This window comes from Opisthocomus hoazin, chromosome 17 (assembly GCF_030867145.1).
Source record: "Opisthocomus hoazin isolate bOpiHoa1 chromosome 17, bOpiHoa1.hap1, whole genome shotgun sequence".
Classification (NCBI taxonomy): domain Eukaryota; kingdom Metazoa; phylum Chordata; class Aves; order Opisthocomiformes; family Opisthocomidae; genus Opisthocomus; species Opisthocomus hoazin.
In genome coordinates, this window is record NC_134430.1 from 1,987,372 (window position 1) to 2,010,841 (window position 23,470).

The 23,470-nt window shown below is 43.6% G+C and overlaps 1 protein-coding gene across 2 annotated transcripts in view; it reads left to right on the top strand.

The window, feature by feature from the left end:
* CSMD2 (CUB and Sushi multiple domains 2) overlaps positions 1-23,470 on the top strand; it is a 306,819-nt gene that overhangs the window by 16,330 nt on the left and 267,019 nt on the right. For both annotated transcript variants that reach the window (XM_075437890.1, XM_075437891.1), the window contains exon 2: positions 11,933-12,149. In XM_075437890.1, coding sequence (XP_075294005.1) covers positions 11,933-12,149 — 217 coding nt within the window. The remainder of the gene's footprint in view (positions 1-11,932; positions 12,150-23,470) is intronic.

Sequence of the window (23,470 nt, forward strand, 5' to 3'; positions counted from 1 at the left end):
AAGAGGGCAGGGGCACTGTATGTGTGCTTTTGCTGCTGTGTGCTGAATGGCAGAAGTATTGCCTGGTGATGCCATGAATCTCCCTCTTCCCAGCACAGAAACTTTCTTCTCTTTGTAGCAGGTGTTACAAGGATAAACTGTACTTTTAAGTGGGTCTGGCTAATGTGGTCTGGAATATTCTAGTTAAAATCTGTTGCGGGTAAGTGGTGAGCAGTGTGTTAGGCCAAGGGATAGACCCCATTCCTATCTGATTATTTCTATAAGTGCTTGTTCATTTATCTGCTCTTTGTATTAGTGACTCATCATGGCTCTAACCTTTATGCTGAGTTTTCAGTTATTTCTGTTTAAGAAGCATCCTGTACTTATGGTCCTGGAGGTGGCCAGTATTGTCTCATCAAGATAAAATACTTGATTCCAAGCAGATGGACGAGAGCTTCTCTGTTCCTGTGTCTAGTGCTAGAGAGAAGAGGCCACATCCTGTGTCCTGGAGATGCATGGGAACACCTGCAGCTCTGGCTTTGCTTAAAACATTGCTGTTGGGCTCATCTCAGCGCCTTGTTGCTAAGAAGCCCTAGGCCAAAATTCAGGTTCAAATTGTGTGTGTAAGGCTCATTGCTGAGAGTAGTCACGCCTGCTTGCTTTGGTCTGGGGATTTCACTTCTCTTTCCTTGTGTCTCCTGCTGCCTCTTCCAGACCACTTTCCTTGGATTCCTGCAATGCCCAGTATTCAGCAGAAAACCCTGGACAGTTGGTGTTACTGAATAGCAAAGACGTGAATGTTTTGAAGGAAAGAAAGGAAATGAGTTGTGACTCTTAGTGAAAGCCACACAGTAGAAAGCTAGTTTGTCTGCAATATTACCGAACTCTATTAACCACTGTTTAGCATTCAGAGAAATTTCTGTGTATATATAAAATCAAGGGGGTTGTTTTCCTCCTCTTTCTTTTTTTTGTTAAGGCTGCCCTGTAATGAAGTCGCAGTTGAGCTGTTGCATGTGTGCCTTTGCCTAGCAACTGTGCCTGGCAACGTCACGGCATCGCAGCGAACCCTGCGTTGGGGATGGAGCTGCTGGCTGGCGGGGAGCTGGTTAGAATGGTAATTTGTGATGAAAGATTCTAGAGCCTCTTTTCATGAGGCTTGCAAAGCCTTGTTCTTAATTTCTTGACTTTCAGGCTTCCTTGAATACCTACAGACAGCTTTCTGCCACTGCCCTGCAAAAATCAGACGAGCTGAGAGTTGCCTTGTAGCTAAACCTTTATATGGTGTGTGGAGCTTTGAAATCTTTTTCATTAGTCTTTCAGCCGAGTCACATTGCCTTGCACTTGAGGTGGGGTAAACTTACGTGCGTGTGAGCAATTCCTGTGATGCAGCCAATGCACCATCGTTTCAGCTGCATCTGAAGCTGCTGTGTGTAACGCTGTCCCGCAGGAACAGAGGGGCAAGACTTAAAACATGTAACATCTGCACTAGGAAATGGATCTGCTTCTCTTAGAAGCAACTCTGGGGCAGAAACTGGAGAGTGTGCTTAAAGCATAGCCAGCTGTGGCTGCTTAATTTGTTTTTGAAGCATTTAAAGCTCTTGTCTCTTCCTGGAGTATTCAGCTTGGAGGCTTTTTGTTTGATTGGGGTTTTCAAAATCTTATTTCGTGAGCGATTTCAGCCAAGGTTCCTTAGAGCCCCATTAAGATAAGTTGACAGTTAACTTGTGAATTGCAATGAAAGAATGACTTTTCTTCATTCGAATGCAAGCAAAGGACATGAAATAAAACACCTCTCGTCGCTGTTGTCCTAGGACAGATGTGCGTGTAGTTGGAACAGGGTCAAGTTGAGATCTGGAGCAGCACAAGCGAAGTTGGCTGGTTTGGCCTGCCCGGTGAAAGCTCGCAGCAGTGGGTGTTGGGCTCTGTGGCAGATGTGTGAATCTTGAACGTGTCTGGATATGTACGCTGGGCAGATGAAAGGGTCTCTCCCTTGTTGAAGGCTCCGAGTGCATTAGTGCAAGACTCCTGCCTGCTGCCTCACAAGGTGTGGGGTTTTTTTTCCTCTTATCACCTGTGAAGCAAGTCACCAGTTTTTTTTATGCTCATCTGAGGTAGGGTGGTCAGTTCATGCTGAAGAATGCTGATGGGAGGGACAGAAGAGTGAGGACCTTCTGTAACCGGGCTTGTCTCTGGCATGGATTTGCAGTCATCAGGCATGTTCACACTGTGTAGCCGAGTAAAGTGCAAGACATTCTCCTCCTGGCGCTGACAGTGCTGCTGTCTGTGTGTGGCCCAGGGCTCTGGAGAGGCCAGCTCGAATCCCGTAGGGTACAGCTGTGTTGGCACCGTGGTGTGTTCAGGCTGCAGTCAGGGACGGTGTTCTGGATACCACTGCTGGGCTGAGACTTCCCTACTGCCAGCAAAGATGGCCCCACTGCAGGCTCGGCAGCTTGGTTCCACTTTGTCTTGTTGATGTTGTCTGTTGAGTGATTCCGTGACACGTTGGTGGCAGTGGCCCAGCGTCAGTTCCAGGCGGGGCTCTGCAGTCTGGCTCCACATATGCTCCAGCTCCCCCTGTATTCAGGTGAACGGCTGCGTGAAAGACCAGGATCTAAGTGGAGCACAGCAATTGAACTCGACGTGTTTCACGGGAAGTGCAGCTCCTTTTCCAGGTGCTTCTTTCAGATCTGGGGAAGGGAAAAATGTGCTAGTTCCCCACGGGATTAGAGGGGAGGATCATCATCCTTTTGCAGAGAAAGCACAGTCTGGAGGTGTGTGGGGTGCGAGATGTTCCTGAGACTGCGAATGCTTCCCGTAGCCATGCCGCAGCCTTTGGATTTACATGGTGTCTGTTGTATGGGATAGAGTGGGAAGAAACGTAGGTCTTCAGTTTACGTGAGGAATCTTATTCTTGAGTCCTCTACTCTGGCTTCAAGCAAGCACAAAGATGGCAGTGTGGCAAATCTTCACCAGTAACTGCACAGGTAAAGCTCAGCTTAAAGCAGGGTGAGCTGTGGTGTATTTGGCCTTGCTGACAAGATTCCTGTGCTTTGTTCGTTGTTGAAAGGTTTGGGGTTTTCTTTCTTTCTGTGTATGTTCCTTGCTCAACAAACTGCTTGCTTGGCTGAACGCGATCTCTGTAGGTCAGCAGAGCGTGGAAACAATCTCTTCTTTTGCGTTAAGGTCAGAGCAGGCAGAGCTGGTTTCACTGCTTTGTTGGACACATGCGTGCTTCAGGAGCCTTCCAGATGAAGCAATCAACGTAGTCTTTTGTCACCATGTTTTCAAGGAAGGTGGAGAAAACTATGATTTGTTGAGGAGATACTGAGGCATTCTGTGTTGCGGAGTAATTAGTAATTTAGCAGTTTAAATTCCTCATCACTACTGGCCAAGCAGAGTTTTCTTTGTGATGCATGTTTGAAACGTTTTCTCACTTTGTGTCCGTTGTTATCCACTGGATATTGGATCAGGTGGTGTATGAAGCAGGGTGCATGCCTGAGCCTCTCCAGCTAGCGAACTTGAGTTAGTGCAAACAAAAAGCAGTATTTTTTAGGATCACTGCTGTAAATAGGGAAGATATATAGTCATTAATGTGTCTTGATGAACACAGACTTCTCTAGTATTTACTTTGGTACTGCTTATATTAAAAAGAATGCGTTAGCAGAGATTTTTTTAGATGCTTATTAAAATAACTCCCAAGTAATTTTTTAGTATCTTCTGTTATTAGTCCTTAAGCCCTGCTGCCTCCTCTTCTAACAGTAAAATAGGAGGGAATCCATCTCCCTTTCCCCTCACAATGTGCAAGTCTTTACTCCTAAACACTTGTCCTGTTTTCTAGCTTGCTTTGATTCCATTTTAATTGTAAGCTTTACAGATGGTAAAGTGGTATAGAAATCTTCAGGAGTGATTGAGAAAGTTAGATCATGCACCTGGGGAGAGCCAGCATGGTGCTGTGATGTCTGTTTGATAACCCATCAGGAGGACGTATTCCCTGCAGAGCTGCTCAAGTTCTTACCTGCTGCACAACAGGTAGTGTGGTTTTTGCATCCCTCCTTTTTAATTAAGAAGAACGAAAAAAAAAAATATCTGATGACGGTCTTGAAGGCTGAAGTCCCTTCTGTTTCCAGGCCATTCCAGGATAGGGATGAAGCAAGCTGGCAGGGGACAGCCTGGGTCAGGTCAGCGTGCCATGCTACCCTCCCTCTCTCCCTCTGTTACAAACAGAGGCCTTTAGCCTCGAGGGAACATCTGGCAGCGGCTGCTGTGACCAGTGTACTCACTTGGGCAATTTCTAGCTTAACCAAATGAGGCATCGCTTTGCAGCAGCTGAAGTCTTTGGCCTCTCAGCATGTCAGGGGATTGCAGTGCAGCTGTAAGACAGGACATATGTGCAGTGTCATGTTCTTGGGATTTCAAGTTTTGTGCTGCAACGGCTTTTGATGTTACCTGAAATTGGACGTGTCCTTTTATCTTTACAGCGTGTCAGAACTCCTTTGACCTTGCTATCAGAAGTATATGCCCTTTCAAGGTTCAGTAATGAAACACAAACTGGAAGTACAATAAAGCAGAGATGACTTACTTTGAAGGAGAAGGTTAGCTGGGCATAGAGGAGGGAATGTACCAGTGCGGGTGACAGTTGGCATCCCAACCGGATCGATGAGGCAGTGGTCAGCTCGGCCTTGGGCTTAGCTGAAGCACTCTGTCCAGTTTTGGACTTTACACTTCAGGACAGATACAGAAGGCTGAGGAGAGTCCAGAACCTCACTGGGGGTTCAGAAACATCATTGAACAGGTTGGGTTCATTTATTCTATAATAGTGCTTTGCAAAATTTTTGGGTCTGTTGACCTCAACATCTCCAGTCTTTGGTGCCTTTGTTTCTGTGTAGGTGCTCGTTGCAGTGTGACTAGAAATCCCAAACGTGTTGGAAATTTGCATAATCTTCCAAGACAAATTTTTTGGTTGGAAGAGGAAGGGAGGGCACGTGTGGTAAAAACAAAGTACATTATTACAGCATCTTCACTATCATATTTTCTGTTCCTCTCTTCTTTCTACTTGGGACGCCCTTAAAATTGAATTGTTATGCTAATGTTGGAACAATGCCTAAATGTAACAGATCTCTGCAATAACAGTCTATGAGCCTGGGCAGCACTGAAAGGGGCAGAAAGTGATGACAGAGTGGGAGTGAAAGACTGTTGGAATGAAATGGAAGTAATGTCTCTCTCCAGAGAGCTGGAGGTGACTAAGTTGGTTTCAAGAACGATATGTTTGATTTGCAGTATCACAGTATTGTGCCGTCCTGCTGAAAAGTCACATACTGCTTTTGATTTGAGGTGGATGTTATAATTCTTTCTGGACTTGGCAGTAGTGGCATGAGCTGGATTCAGATAAAATGCATGTTCTTTGACCTCCCATTCTTCAAGTCATCACTCCGTGTGTTCAGAGAGAAAAAGGCACTGGCTATCTGAGATGTAAATCATCCCCTTGATGATGTTCGTGGATCCACTGGCTTTTGATTAAAAGTTATAGTTAATGGAATGTCTCTGTATTATTTATTACCCAGAAGGCTTTGATATAAGATTGTAGGTTAAGTTAAAATTATGAAAAGGTGAATACTTAGGGAAACAAGGCTTAGATTTATGAAGTGTGAAGGTACTTCCCCTGTTTGTTCGCTTGAAGTGTGTGAGCAAGAGAAGCAAAGCTAGGCCATGGGTAAACTACATGCTGTTTGTGATTGCCTGTAATGAGTTAGAAGACTGCTGCTTAAGGAAGCATAAGTAGTTGCTGATAGATCATTCAAAACAGTAAACATTGGGAAAAGGAACATTTTTCCTATTTAGATGGCAGATCAAACAGTGTTTTAAAAAAAAGAGTTCTCAAAGATGATCTGTTCAATACAGAGGGTGAGTTTTTAGAGTGTTCTTTCTGGGGAGAGGGTAGTGAAAAGACCTGCGTGAAGAAGCTGGCTGTGACCATGTCACAACCCGCTCCTGACACCCCCTGTTCCGAGGTCTCTTCCGAACAGGGTTTGTGCCATCACGCGAAGGGGAGTGCTCAGTGCGGACCTGAGGCGTTGATCCTGTGCTGTGACGTGTACCCACTTGTGTGAGAAGCTGAACGAGTCTTAGTTTCACGGGTGTCATCCCACAAAGAAAGCTGGGACACTCCTGCCCGGAGTTTGGCTCTTCTAACTGCGTCTCCATCTGTGAGCTCCACCCTGCTCATCACAGCCTCCAGACGTGCCCTTGGGGGAGGCTGAAAACCTGTGTCAGCGTTTGAGAGCTGCTCCCGAGTTGGGATCTAGCGTCTTGGGGTGAAGAACTTTATGCAGTGAGGTTGAGTGACTCTGGCCAGTAATGTGAATAGAACAAATTTGGAAGTTGCTGATGTGTGAGCAGGACTTGCTCCTGGAATTTTAGGCTGGGATGGAATGTGTTTGTGTGTTGGCAGGATATGGATTTCGGTTGTCTTGAGGAAAGGCTTTTTGTTTGTTTCATTGAATAGGCTAGAACAACACAAAACAGAAACATTTGTGCTTAAGTAACAATAACTAAAGAAAATGACAATACCAAAACCTGCTGCATTAAGGAGAAGACAGCCGTGTATCACCAATAGATGTTACTGCTGAGAGCAAGCTGGTGTATGTGATTTGATGTTTGTTGCTTTCGAATTGTGCAGTGACCATACATCAGTGTTGGCAAAATTAGGTTTCTGCTGAGAAACAAAGTGCATCAACTTATATTTTAGGAAGTACTTCAGAAGTAAATTCGGTTTCCCTCTGTATAAAGTATTGCTTCCTTAGATATTAATATGGTGTAAATCAACATGGCTAAAATACTTTCTTGATTTATACCGGCGTGGATCTGGCCTGGTAAGTTTAATGAATTGAAAGTACGTGGAAGATGATGTTTTGTACCTTTGCACTTCTGTGTCAGACAGCACCTTTGTTACTTAGCTTCTGACATCTTAGTGAAAATTTGTCGTGACAGAATTTGAATGTACAGGTTTATCTGAGCCTGCAGAGCTGTTCAAATTCTATGTCGAGTGACGAAACCCTGTCCCAGCCAAGGGCTCGAAGGGTACGGCAGCCAAGGCAGCTCGCTCCTGGGTGTAAATGTTGCTTATTTGAATGACAACAGAATTCTGTTGCTATGAATGTGGTTGAATGATTGAATCTCCCCTTTCATAAGTGTAACCTGGTCAATGTGCAGTGACCATCGTGACTGCCAGCCATGGGACGCTGACGACGTGAGACCCAGTTAATACTACCCACACTGCAGTCCCTGGGGGGTGACCTGGGTCTGCTCCAGAGCTCAGCTAGCCAGGTGGCATTAGACAGAGGCCGCCCTAAAGCTGGAGTGACTGACACGAGAACGCTCCCATGCACACGTGTCTAAACTTGAGGTACACGGTGTAAGTAAACCTCCCACTAGGTTCTGTCTCTAGTCATGTAGTTTGTGCTGTCAAAAGAAGTCTTGGATTTTGAGTGCAAGGACATTCTTCCTGCCCTCCTTGTGGCAAGAGGCTGATCGATACCCGGAATGAAGCTTATAGGGTTTGCAGCTTTCCTGTTTCAGCAAGAGGCAGACAGAGTTGTATTCAACTGATATTTTTTTTTTGGTTAAGTGTTCAGTCATGTTAAGTTTTGTGGCATTTAGATTAGCTGTGTATTATAAAATGCTGTAGGCAGCCCATATTTCTGTTAGAAATCCAGTTCTGTGAGCATATTGCAAAATAAATATTTCATCATTTTCCTGGTGCAGATGAACCAGAAATGAAGCTGAGTAGTCTGTTTACCTTGTTCAAGCAGTGTATATTGCACAAAACAAGTTTTGTAGGTGGAGTCTGGTAAAGCTGACCTTTAAGCTCTTATCGCTGAGGAAGTGGTTGTGCCCCTGGGTAAAGATGTTTTTCTGCAGAGCTCCAAGCTCTCCACTAGTGTGGGTTTCCTTGAGTTGTGTTTTCTTCTTCCCACTTAGACTGTGATCCCTTTGGAGAAGGGCTCTGCCCGCTACACAGTGCCAAGTATGGTAATGCATTTGTCCTTGTGTGGAAACTTTAAGAGCTACTGCAATAAAACTACTGATGCATTCATTAAAAAGGTATACTCTCGTCATAAACCACTTTCCAGAATTGAAAATAGTAGGTTGATTTGGCACAGTACAAGTTGGAATTAGCTCCATTCTCAGACTGGTCATCTCCATCGCAAAGTAGGACATGTGCCCACAAACGCATATCCACTGATGGGTTTCATGTTGGTGTTACACCTTCAGAAAGTATGAGTCTGTGGGTAATAGTAGGAGACGCTGGAATATCTACATAAAGATTTGCACTGCCACACCGAGCCTGCTGGCGACTGACCTCTGCTCACTTAGCTTTGTGTATTTACCGTTCTCATTCACTGTTGTAGCTTTTGAAGGAAGAGTGGCAATTGAGAGGGGGAAAGGCGGCCCTGCTGGAAGGGCTGTAGTTCCTCTGATGCCAGGGCTGATGGCTGATCTACAGAGGGTGAGAAGGCAGCGGGCCCCGGGTGCAGCTTGTCCTGGCATTGCCGCTGGTTCTTGGGGTCGCCTGGCATAGCCCCATCAGAGCTGAGGTGAAGAGCAGGGCCGGCGGCTGACTGATCCGTGAGGGTAGCTGCTGCGTTCCCCTTGCTTGAGTGCAGAGCGTGGAGGTGCCTCCTGCCAAGCTTCTGGGTTGGAGAGAACGCTCTGGAAATTTTAGAAGACTGTTGTCCTCTGTCAAATCTGAATTCACCTGGAACTTTATGGCGCAGACTCTGGCATTGTCCTTTCACACCTTTCTACTTATTCACGCTCCTTGGCCAAAGGGATAAAGAGAAATGTTTTTGCAAGTCTTCAGAGGAGAAATGGGGTGTTTCCTTTTCGTGTACCTTAGATTTTAGGTAAGGTTTTGTCAGTCAAGCCTGAGCTGAGCTAACTCAAACCTGAAAGCAAATTAGAGAGTATGCAGAAGTTCTTTAGGGCTTCCTGGATCTCTTTCCCATGCCTGCTGACTTCTTCCCGCAGTGTCCAATGTAAATGAAGTTCCCTGCTATTACAGTTGACAAAGAATATATTGTTTTCCAGTTTGCCAGCTTTTGGAAAACAAATTTTGGTTCACAATAAGCAATTTTATTCTAGCTGTGTCCAAAGCACATCTTGATCAAAATCGTGAACATGTAAATAGCTTCAGTAGATTGATTTGATATGTCGTAAGACTGTGCCCTTATTTCCTGTTATTTATTTGTATCTTCAGTTAGGTTTAAGATTACGTACATTTTTTTGGCCTTTGTTTGTTCTTTGTTTTAATCACTAGTTATGTGCGGATGGCATCAATTTATATTGATCTTAAAGCTTGTTGCCTTTCATATGACCTTGGAAGTGTTTGAAACATGATGTCTCTGACCTTGAATTTATTTTCTGAACTTTGTGCAGCGTCAGTAGCTTTTATACCATCAGGAAACTGAGAGATACAGCCTCTTTAATTTCCCAATTTCCTTAAATTATTCTGATGACATTTACTTATGATTAAAATAAAAAATAGGCAGTAGAGACAGATTCAGTATCCCCACATTGCCTACTGAGTGCCAGTCTGGTTGAAGGAAAGAGGATGTGATAGAATTTTAGAGAACTGAAGCTTATGGATCTTTGGCAGTCTCCAAGTTATTGAACCAAACTGGGCCTAATTTTACCACTCCGTGATAAGGTAATATTCCCAGTCCCGTGCAGCTTTCTGGCATCGAGCTAATACATCCTTTCAGTGAACTGTACAAATAAATGGAACTAAGTGGAGGAGGGAGATAGATTTCACTCTTGTATCTATTATATATTGACAAAATGCGCTGAGAGCAGCAGATGCCAGGTGCTATAGAAATGCAAAGTACTTTAGTCTGCCCTTGTCAACGAGTTATGTGTCTAGCTCAGTTTTAGTCCCAGGTGGATTATGGGGCTGTCGTAACTCTCATTGATGTGATAAACATGATACAAAAAGGTTCTCTGGGTAGTAAATATGATTGACCATTTTAGATTCATAAAGGTGTAAACCCTGTCTTGCAGAGAGTAGTCCCACTAAGCGTTTTTGCACCAAAGTAGGTCAATCTAATTATAATTGGCTTTAATGAGCACTAGTCTGCAGTTCTTTACCTGTAGCTGGTTGGCACTCAGAAGTGCAAATGCCATTGCAGCCCTTGAAAAAAGCAATGAGAAATCAAAGAAGTAATTTTTAATCTAATTCATTTCAACTTGAAAGCCTTGGTTATGTAAATAAGCAGGGGTAAACAAACCAGCATCGGTAAGAAAAGCTGGAGCCAATGCAGGCAGCAGTGATCAGCAGCTCTGATGCTGGCTATAGGAAAAAGGTGAAATTCTGCTTTGGGCCTCTCAACAGTTGCCTTGCAAACTGTCTGCAGTTTGGTTTTGGTGTGGGGGAGTTATTCCCTTAAAGCCAGTAGGAGTCATACCACTTTGTTTGGAGTGAATTTTAATTTGTGCCTCAAAAGACATTTGCGTAAAGCAGCAGTGAAGAGAGGGGAAAACACTAAGGAGAATTTGTCATTTAGGCTGTTCCCAAAACATATTTATATACCTCTTTCCCCAGAGGAAAGAAAATATCATATATCCAGAAATTGTACATCATGGCAGTTGATCTTCATCTTTGGGATGGAGTGTTCACAGTTGCTGCTTTGGGGAAGGAAAATGGATTTGAGGGAGGTTTTAAGTGCTTAGCTGGTGGGTACAGGACTGGGCTTTTGTTCTCAGAATGTGTAGCTCTACACAGGTCTTTAGGAATACTTATTGGAAGACATTTGCTATGTGTTGAGCCTGCCTGAGGAGGGGAAACCTTCCAGAACTAGGTGAGAGAAAACAGAGCAGCCTGAGAAGGCTGGGTCTACCCAACAGTTTCTTCCCTGTGTCCCCGTATCAGGTCTAACAGGGGGGTGTAGTGTTACTGGTGATGGCAGCTCTTGGCTCTGGGCCACAGTCCAGATTGCTTTGCAGTGGAACGGTTTCCAGTTTGGGGTACGCAGACCAGAGACCCAAGTGGGAACACGCCCCTTGCTTATGGCAGTCTGTGTGGAAAGGCCCTGTACAAAAACCATCGGCTCTTCTCCCTGCTCAGAGGGAGTTTCAGGCTAGTGAGCAGTGGTTACTTGAAAGAATGTGGACGGGGAAAAAAGAACTGCTATTCCAGGAAGCTGCAAAGATTTGGGTGTAGGTTTTTTTTTTTTTTTTTTTCATTGCAAATAGCTATTCAAGAATGGTTTGTGCATGAAAGCCTTTGAGCTGTGTCCTGTTCTTTCTGGAGCCAGGACAACTGTAATTTCTGATCTTTTGCCATTCAGTTTTCATGCAGTCTTGTCCAGGCAGACAACTCATTTGGTGACTCAGTTCCTCATTATGTATTGTGTCCATTAGTTTCTGGCCTTTCAAGGTGAGGGGTGGTCTGTCTCTCTTCGTCTGCACAGTTGAGCCCTGGTCTCCTGTCTCTTATTCGAGTGTAACGAAGGATAAAAGAGGCGGTCAGCTTTGGCACTGTCCTTCTGCTTGTTTGTGGCCTCTGAACCCCTCATGCTTGGGGCACCCAGCAGGGCCAGGCACTCTTGAAACGAGTTAAATCCCTAAATGCACAGTGTTTGATGAAGGGTATGTTGGACTTTAGCGTGGGCTGTGAAAGGATGTCTGCGTCTGTTCCCAGTTGCAGTCAGCAGCTGCTGGAATCCAGCTGTTGTTAGCCCGTTGTGTTTGCAGTGCCCAGGAGATGGGTATCTGGGGGCCAGGTTCCTGCAGGGAGGACAAAGGTGCACCTTTAGATTTTACCTTTATCTGCTCACTAGGACCACAAACTGAGAACAAATTCAATGCAAAGCATCCTGTATGATCTGTTTTGATGGTGAAGATAGTAAATGTGTATCTAAAATCATTTGACTTGTACTTTTGTCTTTTCTCTTGCCAGCCCAGAACTGCAGTCACACTTTGCAGGGCCCAAACGGGACAATACAGAGTCCAGGCTTTCCATATGGATACCCAAATTATGCAAACTGCACGTGGACAATCACTGCCGAGGAGCAGAACAGGATACAGCTTGTTTTCCAGTCCTTTGCATTAGAGGAAGATTTTGATGTATTATCTATCTACGATGGACTGCCTCAGCAGGGGAATCTGAGAACAAGGTACATTGTTCATAACAGTGATGTTTATAAAAGTGTTCCCATTTCTGCCACTGGGATTAAATCTAGGTTGGAGGTTTATGCTGCAATAAACTGGGAGTGCTTCTTCATGAGCAGTTCTTTTATAGTTGTTTTGATTTCTTATCTCTGATAAAGTTTGAAATGTTTCTCTGAATGCCTGACAGTAATGATTTATCAAGAGTCGTTCTAGACATCCAGAGAAGTTAATTAGAAAATGGAGCAAGAGGAAAGCAGAGCTAATGTGCAGAGCAGCTTCCCTCAATCCAAAAGAGATTCTCTGAGTGGGAGGATGGATAATGGATTTCAGTTTATAGCTCTGCCAAATGCTTGGTGGGTGCATTTGGCTAATTCCCTGACTTCCAGTCTGTTCAGTAGCCGGACAGGGGTGATGCTCTCTCACAACTGACTAAACGGATCTTTAGGGGTGAGGAGTTAACGAGTAATACAGTTTTGTATGAAGACTCTCCATGGATTCCAATCTCTGAGATTTTCAGGTACAATCTTGGTATTAATAAAAAAGTTAAATGAGAGGCTGATTTTTTAAAAAGAATGTATTGCTGTGATAGCAAATATTATATGATATGTCAGACTTCTGCATTTGAAGAAGTTATGATCTCGGACCTCTAGATCTGAGGCATAGATGAAATCAGCTTGGTAACTTGTGACATGACTGCTGTTTTCTGATGTGGTGTCTGACTGCAGCTGAAGTCTGACAGTAATATATTCAAAAAGTAATAGAAACAGTGGTAGCATCCAAGGTTAGAATCCCTAGTAAGAATGCTGTAGTCACGGACAGTCCTGAAATTAATTTTAGTTCAAACCACTTTAGGACAGATCCTTTGACCTCAGTGTCTTGTCTAACCCAACTTGAAAATCTGAGTTAGAGAATCACTGGTGAAAATCAGCTCTTTATGTAGATCATTTCAGTTATGCAAATAAATCGTATCTTCGGCTTGCACACTGTGCTTGACAATCATCTTAATTATGGGACCTCATCATTTAATCAGAAGGTAGCATAGTGCTTTGCTTTGAGTATTACATGAATGATGCCTACATCTGGTATAAAATTCTGCTCAGAAAACTCTGTTTGGTGAGCAGTCCGTGCTGCGCTTGCCCTGAGGTGCCCTCTGGCAAACTGCTCTGCTTGTCGGCAATGCCAGATGTTTCATTTTGCCCTCTGGATGTCACTGGGAGGGTCTGCTGGAGAAGCAAGATCCAGCAATGAGACGGATTCAGCAGTAGGGTGTTCTGGAGTAAATTAGTAAGATGATGTAGACAGGTTGCATCCAGGTTTTGCTCTGAGCTAGTGGTAAGCACGGTATGATTATAGATAGAAGTTAACAGCAAGGGCATCTTCCTGCAGTTGGCCGGTACACCAGATCTCTGCCATACAGCTTCGATACTGTCCTGAGGATTTGTAGCCCTTCATTTTGGGAAAAGGTGAGGAGGCAAATAAGCCCCTCCCTCTGCATCACTAATGGGCTTCATGCGTGACTTGGGTACGTAAGTGTAAGTCGCGTGATGAAACCAGGAGCGCAAAGCAATGTGGGAACATTTCATCTCTAATGAGGAGATGAGGTGTTCAGGAAAAGGTGTCTATTTAGTGCAATGGAGGAAAGTGAAATAAATGGAGGAAAAAAGAAAGATACTGAGGAGGCTTCCTAGAGGTCTGAAAGCACTGACAGAGGAGTTCCAAAAGTGCGAGAGATATGGATCCTTGCATGATGGACTCCTGCATTCTTCCCCTGGACTTTTCTAGCTTAGTGACTTCAAAACCTGCAGCTTGCTTCTCTGTGCTGTTTGGTGTCTCACTTCTTTGTTCATCTAATATTTTTTTTTTTTATACATCAATCTCACCTCATTAAACTCTGTAAGTGTTGCCCAATGTTGTGTGTTTTTCTTTTTTCTTCTTTCTCCTTTTTTCCTGTGGCTATCAATTTTGTTTTTTTCTCAGGCTGCTTTCCAAATGTACTCAATTCATCATCAAAGTGCAGCACTCGAAGATGGATGACCATGCGTCATTCATCAAAGCTCATGCTACCAGGAGGCGGGCCAAAATAAGCTGTAAGCAAGTGTAAAAGAAGCGGGGGGGGAAAAGTGTGCTTCTGTAGAGAAGTCAGCTGTTTGGTTCAGTGTATTCAAGGCTGATCAACGAAACGATTAGGAGAGTGGAACTGTATCTCTGCTTCTCCTGCTCTTGAGCTTACATTGTTGAGCATCACTGATACAGTTCAGTAGGTCGTGGCTGCTTGACTGGGCTAAGAGAATGACCTTGGTGCTGATGGCGCTTCCTGTGCTGAGGGATGGAGGATGGTTAGTCATCTCAGTCTTTCTCAAAACTCTGCTGGTCCGTTTAAGCCATATATTCCTAAGAGCTTCCTTGGCCTCGTGTAACAGTGTCGTGTCTATGTGCTTTTCTGAGAAGGGGTTAATAATTGCGTTCATCGTGTGCTGGCAAACACCCTGTTGTCTTGCAACGTAATGTGGTGTGAAAGTTCCCTAATAGAATAAGAGCAGACTTAATCCAATGAGACATTTGGTAATAAACTGCTTTACTGTTTATTAGGGAATTTGCATTGTGCGTTTGTGATGAGTATGTGTGTATTAAATGTGTTTCAGTGTCTTAATTTAGACATCCAGGGCTGTTGTCATCTTTCTGTGCCATGACTTTGCTTTGTTGGCTAAAGTCAGAGCTTGTTTCCAAGCCTTTGCTCCTTCAGCTTCTCTCAAATAATCTGGTTTTTTTCCCAACACCATCCACTGGCTTTCAACAGGGACCACTCTAACAGTCTTCTTTGAAACCTGGCAACAGTGATGGCTGCAGATTTTTCTCTCCCTTGACTTGGGTAGGAGAGCTGTGTGTTTTCACGTGTTTGGGCAAGATTTGTAACTTCCCTTTGCTGCTGATGTGTAGCTTTCCCTTCTCATAAGCAGTGTTTGTGCTTGTTACACCAGACCAAACTCTCCCAAATGCTCGTCCTTCAAGTTCCTAACGATTCTGAACTGCCAGTGGGATCAGAGGGATGCATGTGGAGACCTGCTCCGAGAACTGCAGCTACTCAAGCGTGGTCTTGTTGCAGATTCCCATTGTGCTTTGCTGATTGTGGCATTGTTACGAGGAGGCTCCAATCAGGTTGGTTTCCTGATTGGTTTCCCGCCGTGCTGGGCTTAGAATCTCAGCAGAGACCTGACTAAAATTTGAATATTTGGAGTTATTTATGGATCTAAGATTGCTATGGGAGTTGGGAGACTCTCTGCACCTTTTTGTGTCAGACTGTTGTTATGTGACATAACCAGACAGTAGTTAACAAGAAAAAAACGTAGCAAAGAAGGAAAGCCACATGACATCTTCAAGCTTTTTCATCTGCTGCTGGTAATTTGCAGGATGCTTTTAATGTGAGAATCTTAAATTAGTTGCTAATTTCCTTATTTGAAGTTTCAGGCTTGCACTCAGATCCAGGGAAAATACATTTACAATGTATCTGACAAGTCATTCATTTCAGATACCTAATTCTGTTTTACCAAAGGGAGCCACTGAATTTACACTCAAGATAGGACCGGTCAATTTAGGAAATCAGATTTATTTTTCCTTCCAAAGATGTTTAAAATTGCTTTGGAAAGCCCAAGGGACACAGTGTGCAATCTTTTTTTACCGGGAGAGACTGATCACTTGCGTGCACGCAGAGCAATGCTGGGGTGACTTTTATGATCTTAAAACCCATGGGTTTTCCTTCCCGCGTGACATGGGTAGGTGATTGTGTTGTCTTCTGGTCTGCCTTTCCTGTTGAAAGGAAATGTTTCCATGGTACTGAATTTATTTGGCTGAGATAATCTTTGTTTGAGCCAGTGTATCAAGAAAAATAAGTCTTTACCCTAGCCAGAGCCTCAGTAGTGCAGTTTGCATTTCCACAGAAGTTACTAGGAGGTGTGTATTTCCACAGCTGCAAGAAACTGCCCCATTCTGATGTCTACAGTGAGTAGGGTTAGAGAAAATGTTTGCAGATCGTTACTGCAATAGCTTCGTACTCAAAGAAGAAATCCGCGCTGCCTTTAGCTCGCTGGCGCTGTGAAGAATTTGTTTTGTAGCCCACGTCTCCGCATTCTGCACAGTGTCTTCTGTTCAGGTTGCTGTTGCTTGTTAGAGATACTCATCCTTCTTCCCTGACAAATGGCTGAAGAGTTAAGAGAAGGATTGCCGTCAATACGCTGTGTGTGCAGTTAAAAACTGTATGATCTCTTTGGCCATATTTAATTGACTGAAAGATTAAGTATTTTGTTTGATCTTAAAATTATGTGACAGTAGTGATAAGAGCTGAATTATCTACCAGGGTGACCTATTTACAGATACAACAGGAATACCTGTATCTTGCCTGTTTCTCGTTGATAACCTTTTAATTACTCTTTGAAAAATTGGAGTGGGTGACTGGGACTTAATTACTAATCAGGAGAACAAAGCTTTTGATCTTAAAAACAATGGAAGGGAGGAGGAGAGGAGGAGACAGAGGGAGCAGTGAAGGAGAGAATTCCCCCCACGTGCCATATGCTCTTGCAGAGATGCAAACGTGGGTTTAAATGACATTCTGGGGTTCTGGCTCTGCAGGTACTGGAGTCGCTGGGGTTCAGTACTGTTAAAGAAGTTCCTGGAGAAATGGCGTTTGCGATCTGGTAGTACACGGAACTTAAGTTAGGATTTTGTGTTGTCACCTGTGGTCCTGTGACTTTCCTTTGTAGCTACCTCATGTCTCCAGGGTGCTTACAATTCTTTTTTACTAAGGATAAAGATAAATAAAATGGAGGGCCACCTAAATCCTTTTGTCATCTTTAGTGAACTTCAGAATTCTACTTCCCTTTTCCCTGTAGCAGAATCTTTTGTCACTTCACATTAACTCCGTGGGGGAAGAAAAACCACACAACAAAAACTCACTTCAGTTGAAGTTCTCTGCTTTGTAGAATAAATCATGCTTTTTTTCCTGAAAAAAATACTTGCTTGAGCTGCTCCGGCAGCATTAGGGTTTTTTGCCAATGGTCCTGTCATTTTGTTCTGGGAAAATGCTGAATATTTAAACTTCACCTGTGAGATAATTGATGGAACTAGATCTGAAAGTCCAGGCAAGCTAATAGAGTTAATGCAACTGCATCTAGGGCTGTTCGGTTTTGAGAGGCTCTATTCAATTTTTCCATATTTATTAGAAGAGTGTACATCAGGATGTGTGATAAAAGCTGATGATTAAATCAGGGTGGGAGCTTTTTCCCTGCCGCCGTGCCGCATACAGCCCGCTTAGGCGGAGGCCTGACTGACTTTTCTGCAGCCTGTTGGGCAGATGGAGAGGTGAGGTGCTGGAGTAGCTTTGGTCCTGGTTTAAGGGTTAAAGAATCTGCTGTCTCATGATGTTGCTTGTACTGTACCAACACAGCTTGTCTGCGGCAAGGCCTGCCGTTGCGTTGTGGTCTGCACCATATCTGGTAAAATAGAATCTTGTTGAAAATTGGAATCTTTTATTCATGGCCACTGAACAGAATACTAATTGGTGAGGTAGTTTCCTGGCTGGTGGTTGTTCTGCATTTTGTCTGTTGGGCTACAGAATTGCTTCCAGGTGTGGTTTTCCCCTGCTGTGTTTAGTACGGGGGTTGTCTATTGTTGGGCCTTAAGATGCTGCTGTTCTCAAATAATATATTTTCAAAATTTTTGTTTTTCTCTCTGAACTGCTGATTAATCATGTGTACAGGTAAAATCTGGTAGGAAAGCTTGCCAATGACTCTTGCTTTGTATTAAGGTATGCTAAGCATATGAAGTGTAGAAAGATTTTTCTGTAATTCAACAACATCTGATAGATTTTAATTAAGACTCTGCACTGGAACAGTCTGCTTTTGATAGACGTGTGAGTACGGAATGCGATTAGTAGTTGGGGTGGGTTTTGAAGGGGTGAATTTTAGTAGTATGTGGAAATTCTGGGAGAGATCATGATGTCCTCAGTTGACTGCCCAAGTTGCTGCAGCTCTTGAAAGCCTCCTGTTCTTTGATGTTGAGCCATGGGAGGGAAGGAAGGGGAAATGCCTGTGAAGTGCCCTGCTCTAGGACATTGTAGGATGTTGGAGCAGTTCGTGAAGAACTGTATCCCGTGGGTAGGACCCCACGCTGGAGCAGGGGAAAAACATGAGGAGGAGGAAGTGGCAGAGGCAAGATGTGATGAACTGGCTGCAACCCCCATTCCCTGTTCCTGTGTGCTGCTCGGGGCAAGGAGGTGGAGAATGCAGGAGTGAAGATAAGCCCGGGAAGGAGAGAGGGGTGAGGGGAAGGTGTTTTTGAGATTGGGTTTGATTTCTCATTATGCTACTCCGATTGATGATAAAGTAAACTAATTTCCCCAAGTTGAATCTGTTTGGCTATGAAGGTAGTTGGTGAGTGATCTCTCTCTGTCCCTATCTTGACCCATGAACCTTTCACTATATTGTTTTCCTCCCCTGTCCACTTGAGAAGGGCAGTGATAGAGCAGCTTTGGTGGGCACCTGGTGTCCAGCCAGGGTAAGCCACGACAGCAGGTATGTATGTGGTGTTTAAACTGATAGTCAGACATTTTTAGACATCTTGAGTTGTTTACTTTAGACAGAGCTGCTTTTATTCTTTTAGCAGGAGTGGCAATTCACAAAACCAGTGGGTGAACTTTTGGAGTCGGAGCGAGATTGGATTTTTTTAGCAGTGGAGGGAGATGAGCTAACCCATATCCCTTGCATGGCGCTTCTCATTTTTAGAGTGCTTTGAGAAGGAACAGGTCTACTGTATTGCCATAGAAGGGAGAAAGCAGCACGGGGAAGTTCAGGCAGTTGCCTTGGGCAGCACAGCGAGTTACTGGCTGTTAGCTGCTAGTACTGAGCTTGGATTGCCCAACGGCTGCGTGCTGCAGAAGCGTGCGGTGGGGAGGTGACTGCAGCCGCATTGCTTGCGTAAGAACCTGTACAGAAAGTCTATTGACTTTATTAGTACAGAATCAGGTCTCCAAAAATAATTTCACTTTTAGTCAATAGATATGGACATTAGTTAGCATCAAGATGGCCACTTTCTTCACTGGTAATGGCTGGCAGCCTCCTGTGAAGAGGACGCTGTGAGCAGCGCAGCAAGGCGCTGGCCGTGTGGGTGTGGGGGTGGTGGAAGCTGCACTGGTAGAGCACTGGGGTGTGCTGGGGTGATGCCACACACGACGAGCAGAGGTCGGATGAGTGCCTTAGTCCTGCTCTGAGCCCAGCAGCCGCTCTGCTCAGTGTCACGGGGAAATCACTTATCTCGGTTTTTCCGTCTGTAAAATGACATAATGTTTTATTTTTGCAAGTTAAATTTGTAAAATGCTTAAAACCCCCCAGATGGAGTACAAACCAGTTAAAGTTCACAGCCATGCCTTTTAATCCATTTTCCCCAAGGGAGTAAAAATGTATGCACTTCCACATTATCTTTTGAATGCAGTGGATCTTAGGTCAAGAAGTTTTTGCATCGACAAGGTCTGACCTTGAGAGTTTCTCAAGCCAAAGCACCTCTTAAACAGTGTAGATTTCCCTTTTATCAAAATTAATGGAAGCCTACAGGAGAGGATACAATCTTACTAGATCGTTGAAGATACAATGAAATTGTGGAGTGCTATTACTTGCAATCTCAAATAGAAAATTGACAAATCTGTAGTGCCCATTGACTCTAATTCATTATGCTCCTGTTGGGTGGCAGGGGGCGGCCTGGCTCCTTTTAAACTATTCAGAACTGGATTTTGGTGTGCTGCAAGAGCAGCTACTGACATCTGGTCCTTTTTCTTAATAAAGAATGTAATTGTCTGTGATTTCTTACCTCTTTGGAAAACATACAGGCTTCTGCTGTCCAAAGATGTGGTAATTGTCCTTACGTCCTCAGTGATTTTTATACTATTTAGCTTACAGCTGATTAGAGCTGCTATAGTGGAATAAAAGATTTAGGAAGGAGATAAATATTTTCATTTGAACTGTTGGTAGCTTATGTTGCCACTGATCCACGTGTAAATGGAGGTGTAAAATGCTGTTGTTCTAGCATTTTTATATAACAATTTTTTGGCTGTTGAAGTCAGGCCCTTTAGCTGTCCAGCTGCATGGCAAGACATCCTCTCACTCAGGTTGGTCCCAGTTTGTGTATGTGTGGCAAAGGGGGAGCAGAAAAACTGAAAGAAGTGGCTAGCTCCAGGGCAAGTAGTACCTCTGCTGCTGGATTCAAACCCAGGGCTTTTCACCTCTGGTGCATTGTGCATTACTGGGCTCTCCTGCTAAACACCAGCAGTTAGCAACATTCTTATCCCGTTTACTCAATATTCAGCATTCACACAAGGTGCAAGTGAGTAGAGAATTAGATCTGACGTGAATCAATATTACAGTCTTTTCAGATAAATCTTCATCGGTAGGAGCAATGGGATTTGTTTCATTTTTTCATCATACAACACATCTTCTAAAAATCAAATTTCTTATTAACCTACTATTTTTGACTGCACTGGCTGTAGAGGACAACTTGCATGGTATTTGTTCTGTTTGGGTGCTTCTTTCTAACTCCTAGCTTTATAGAAAGTGAATTTCAACTGTTTCCTTCTCATCTGTTGCTAATAAATTTTATTTTATTATGTGTTATTATAAATTAAAATCTAAAGGGATTAGTCTAGCCATACCTGTATTGTGGTGGAAAGTGGGACTGCAGTTTATGTGGAAGTCCCCCAGATGGATTTAAGCTGGCTATCCTGGGATCACGTAGGCAGAACAGTGCTTGCCGGATGCTGAGGCTTAATATTCACTTGGGGGAAGTAAAGATTATCTCAAGACCGATGAATGAAGTCTAGTTCAAATCCTGATTTGGTAAGCATAAAAAGTAAAAGGGATACACAGACTTGGCAGATGAGACCTGGATTCACTCTGCATGTCAGCATTGGCTCTTTATGGTTGTGTAGCTTTAGCTTCTTGAGATTCAGATAGAGAATACAGGAGGAACAGGGATGCTGTGGAGTAAGCACGTACACTAACAAAGCCATAATTAAAGTTTTTGCTTGATTATGTCACCTACGACAGCATTTGAAAGTAGTGGTGGTTTATATCTTATCTTCAGTCCCGCAGTACCTGTTTGCCATAAACCTAACGCTTGGTGCCTTTCACCTGGGAGCCTCCATATGCTCGCACTGAGGCTTCTGAGCATCCCCGCAAGACTGGTGGGTGGTCAGGATTGTACATGGCGGGGACTGGGGTGCGGAAGGAACTTGGGGTTCAGAGAATTGCCTAAAATTTTTTAGCAACTTAGTGGTACACCTGAGAGCGTAGCCATGGAGTTACGACTTCCAGCACGGTGGTTTTTCAAAAGCTGCCTCCCAGCTGAACAAGCTCAAACGAGTTAGGAAGTGGTGTTTTTGTCAAATCACTGCTGGTCCGGTAACTTTTACATTTCCTCTGCTTTTCTTGCGTTTAAAGGTGTTTTGATCATTTGTGTCTGTTTACATTTAAAGTTCTTTAGGCTGTAGAACACTGTTTTTGCACAGCATGCAGCTGAAGAGTTAATGTTATTACAGGGCTGGTGCGAATGTTGGGGTACTGGCAACATCTCCAGTCTGGTAATGGTTTCTTGTTGTTCACCAGTTGCATTGCGTTTAGCAATAAGCCTTGTGTGATTTGCAGGGAGTTCTGAGAACTAATTTTTCCCATTTACTAGATTTCACACCCATGGTGATTTTTTTTTTTTTCTTTTTTTACTTGAAGCAAGCCAGAAATAACCTAAAAATACCAAGTGTTGAATTAACACTGCTGAGCCTTATTTGGTTTGTATCCAAACTTGTCTTTGTTTACCCAGAGTATCAGCTTAGATTTGCCAAAAGGTTACTGAAATTTGGTGAACCTTTCTGTGAATTTGTGGCGTTTTTCAGTTTGTAATAACAAGACAGAGAATATAGATGCCAGAGTCTGTCAGAGATCTGATTGCATCTCACTGCTACCTGATCAAGTACAGGAAAATGAGCATGGGAGGGACATGATGAAAGTAACAAAATAAATCCAAATCCGTGGCCTTCCTACTCTGTTGCATTGTATGGAAGATTAAATTTATTGAAATTTGATGCTTAGTACCTGTTCTCAGCTTGAGCCATGAAGGCCTCATATATTTGAGATGATTGTGCTGGCTTTAGGCTCTATAAATAACACTTTTCTAGGGGGAATTGACCCAAAATGAGCTAAGAAATCCATCCAGGCTGGAATTTGAGCCCTGTGACTGTCCCTAGAGACTGTGTTAGTGAAGCCTTTGTCAGTGTCAGAGGTAAGCAAAGGACTCTTGGAGCTTGATGAATTGTGCTTGGCTTGGCGGAGGGAAGGAAGTGCAGTTGATTCCTAAGTCATGGTGGCACAAGGGGTTGGGTTGTGTGCTGTTCCACTGGGAAATGTTAGCAAAATGCTAGATTAACTTTCTGAAAAAAAAGTAGGTGTAGTACATGTTATAGTGAGCGAGTGTAAGGGACAGAGAAAGCTTTTTTCCCCTAACGCTTGTTACTGTCTTGGTAAGAAAAAAATATAGTAATATATGTCAGAGCCAATGGATTATATTTTGAAAGCAACTTAATTATCAGCCAGCTGGGCAGAGGGGATGGTTGAAAAATAGTATGGAATAAAACGAGACATGTGGCGTTGGTTGGCAGCAAAGTAGCTGGGAGTTGCTTGGTGAAATATGAACAGAGAATATACAAACAGTCACTGCTGCTTGCAACAGGCCTCTGAAGGGACTGGTTCAGGATCTGTTTGTAGGTTGACTCAAATATAAAAGCAGCTTGATTTTGAGTGTAAACCATTCCAAGAAGTTGAGTAAATCCAAATGTGAACTGATACTGTTTTTTTTTTTTTTTATGTCATTGCAGTATCCTTTTAAGCTGGCTGAGATTTTTTGGTCCAGAGCATCATTTCAGCCTTACAGGGATCAAAACTAAAGGACGACTGTCTAAGCAGCACCAGTGAGTTCTGCCTCGCAGACAGAACTGACTTTTAAGTGTCTGCTGCATGCATGAGCTGGAAGTGTTCTCAGATTGTGCTCTGCTTGTTTTACTGATGATTAGTGAGAACATTCATGGTACCAGTTATTCTGTTAATATGGTTTGAAAAAAAAAGTTAACATCTCATTGTAGTTGCTTGTTTCTTTAGTAAAGTAATTCAGAGAGGAAGGGAAGAAAACAGTGGGGAAAAATGTGAACCAGACAAGCCTGAGGAAACGCTGGCAGAGAGTCAGCTGTCTCCTCAGGTGTGTCTTTCTCATCCACACTTACTGAAAATGGGGGAAAAGGTCT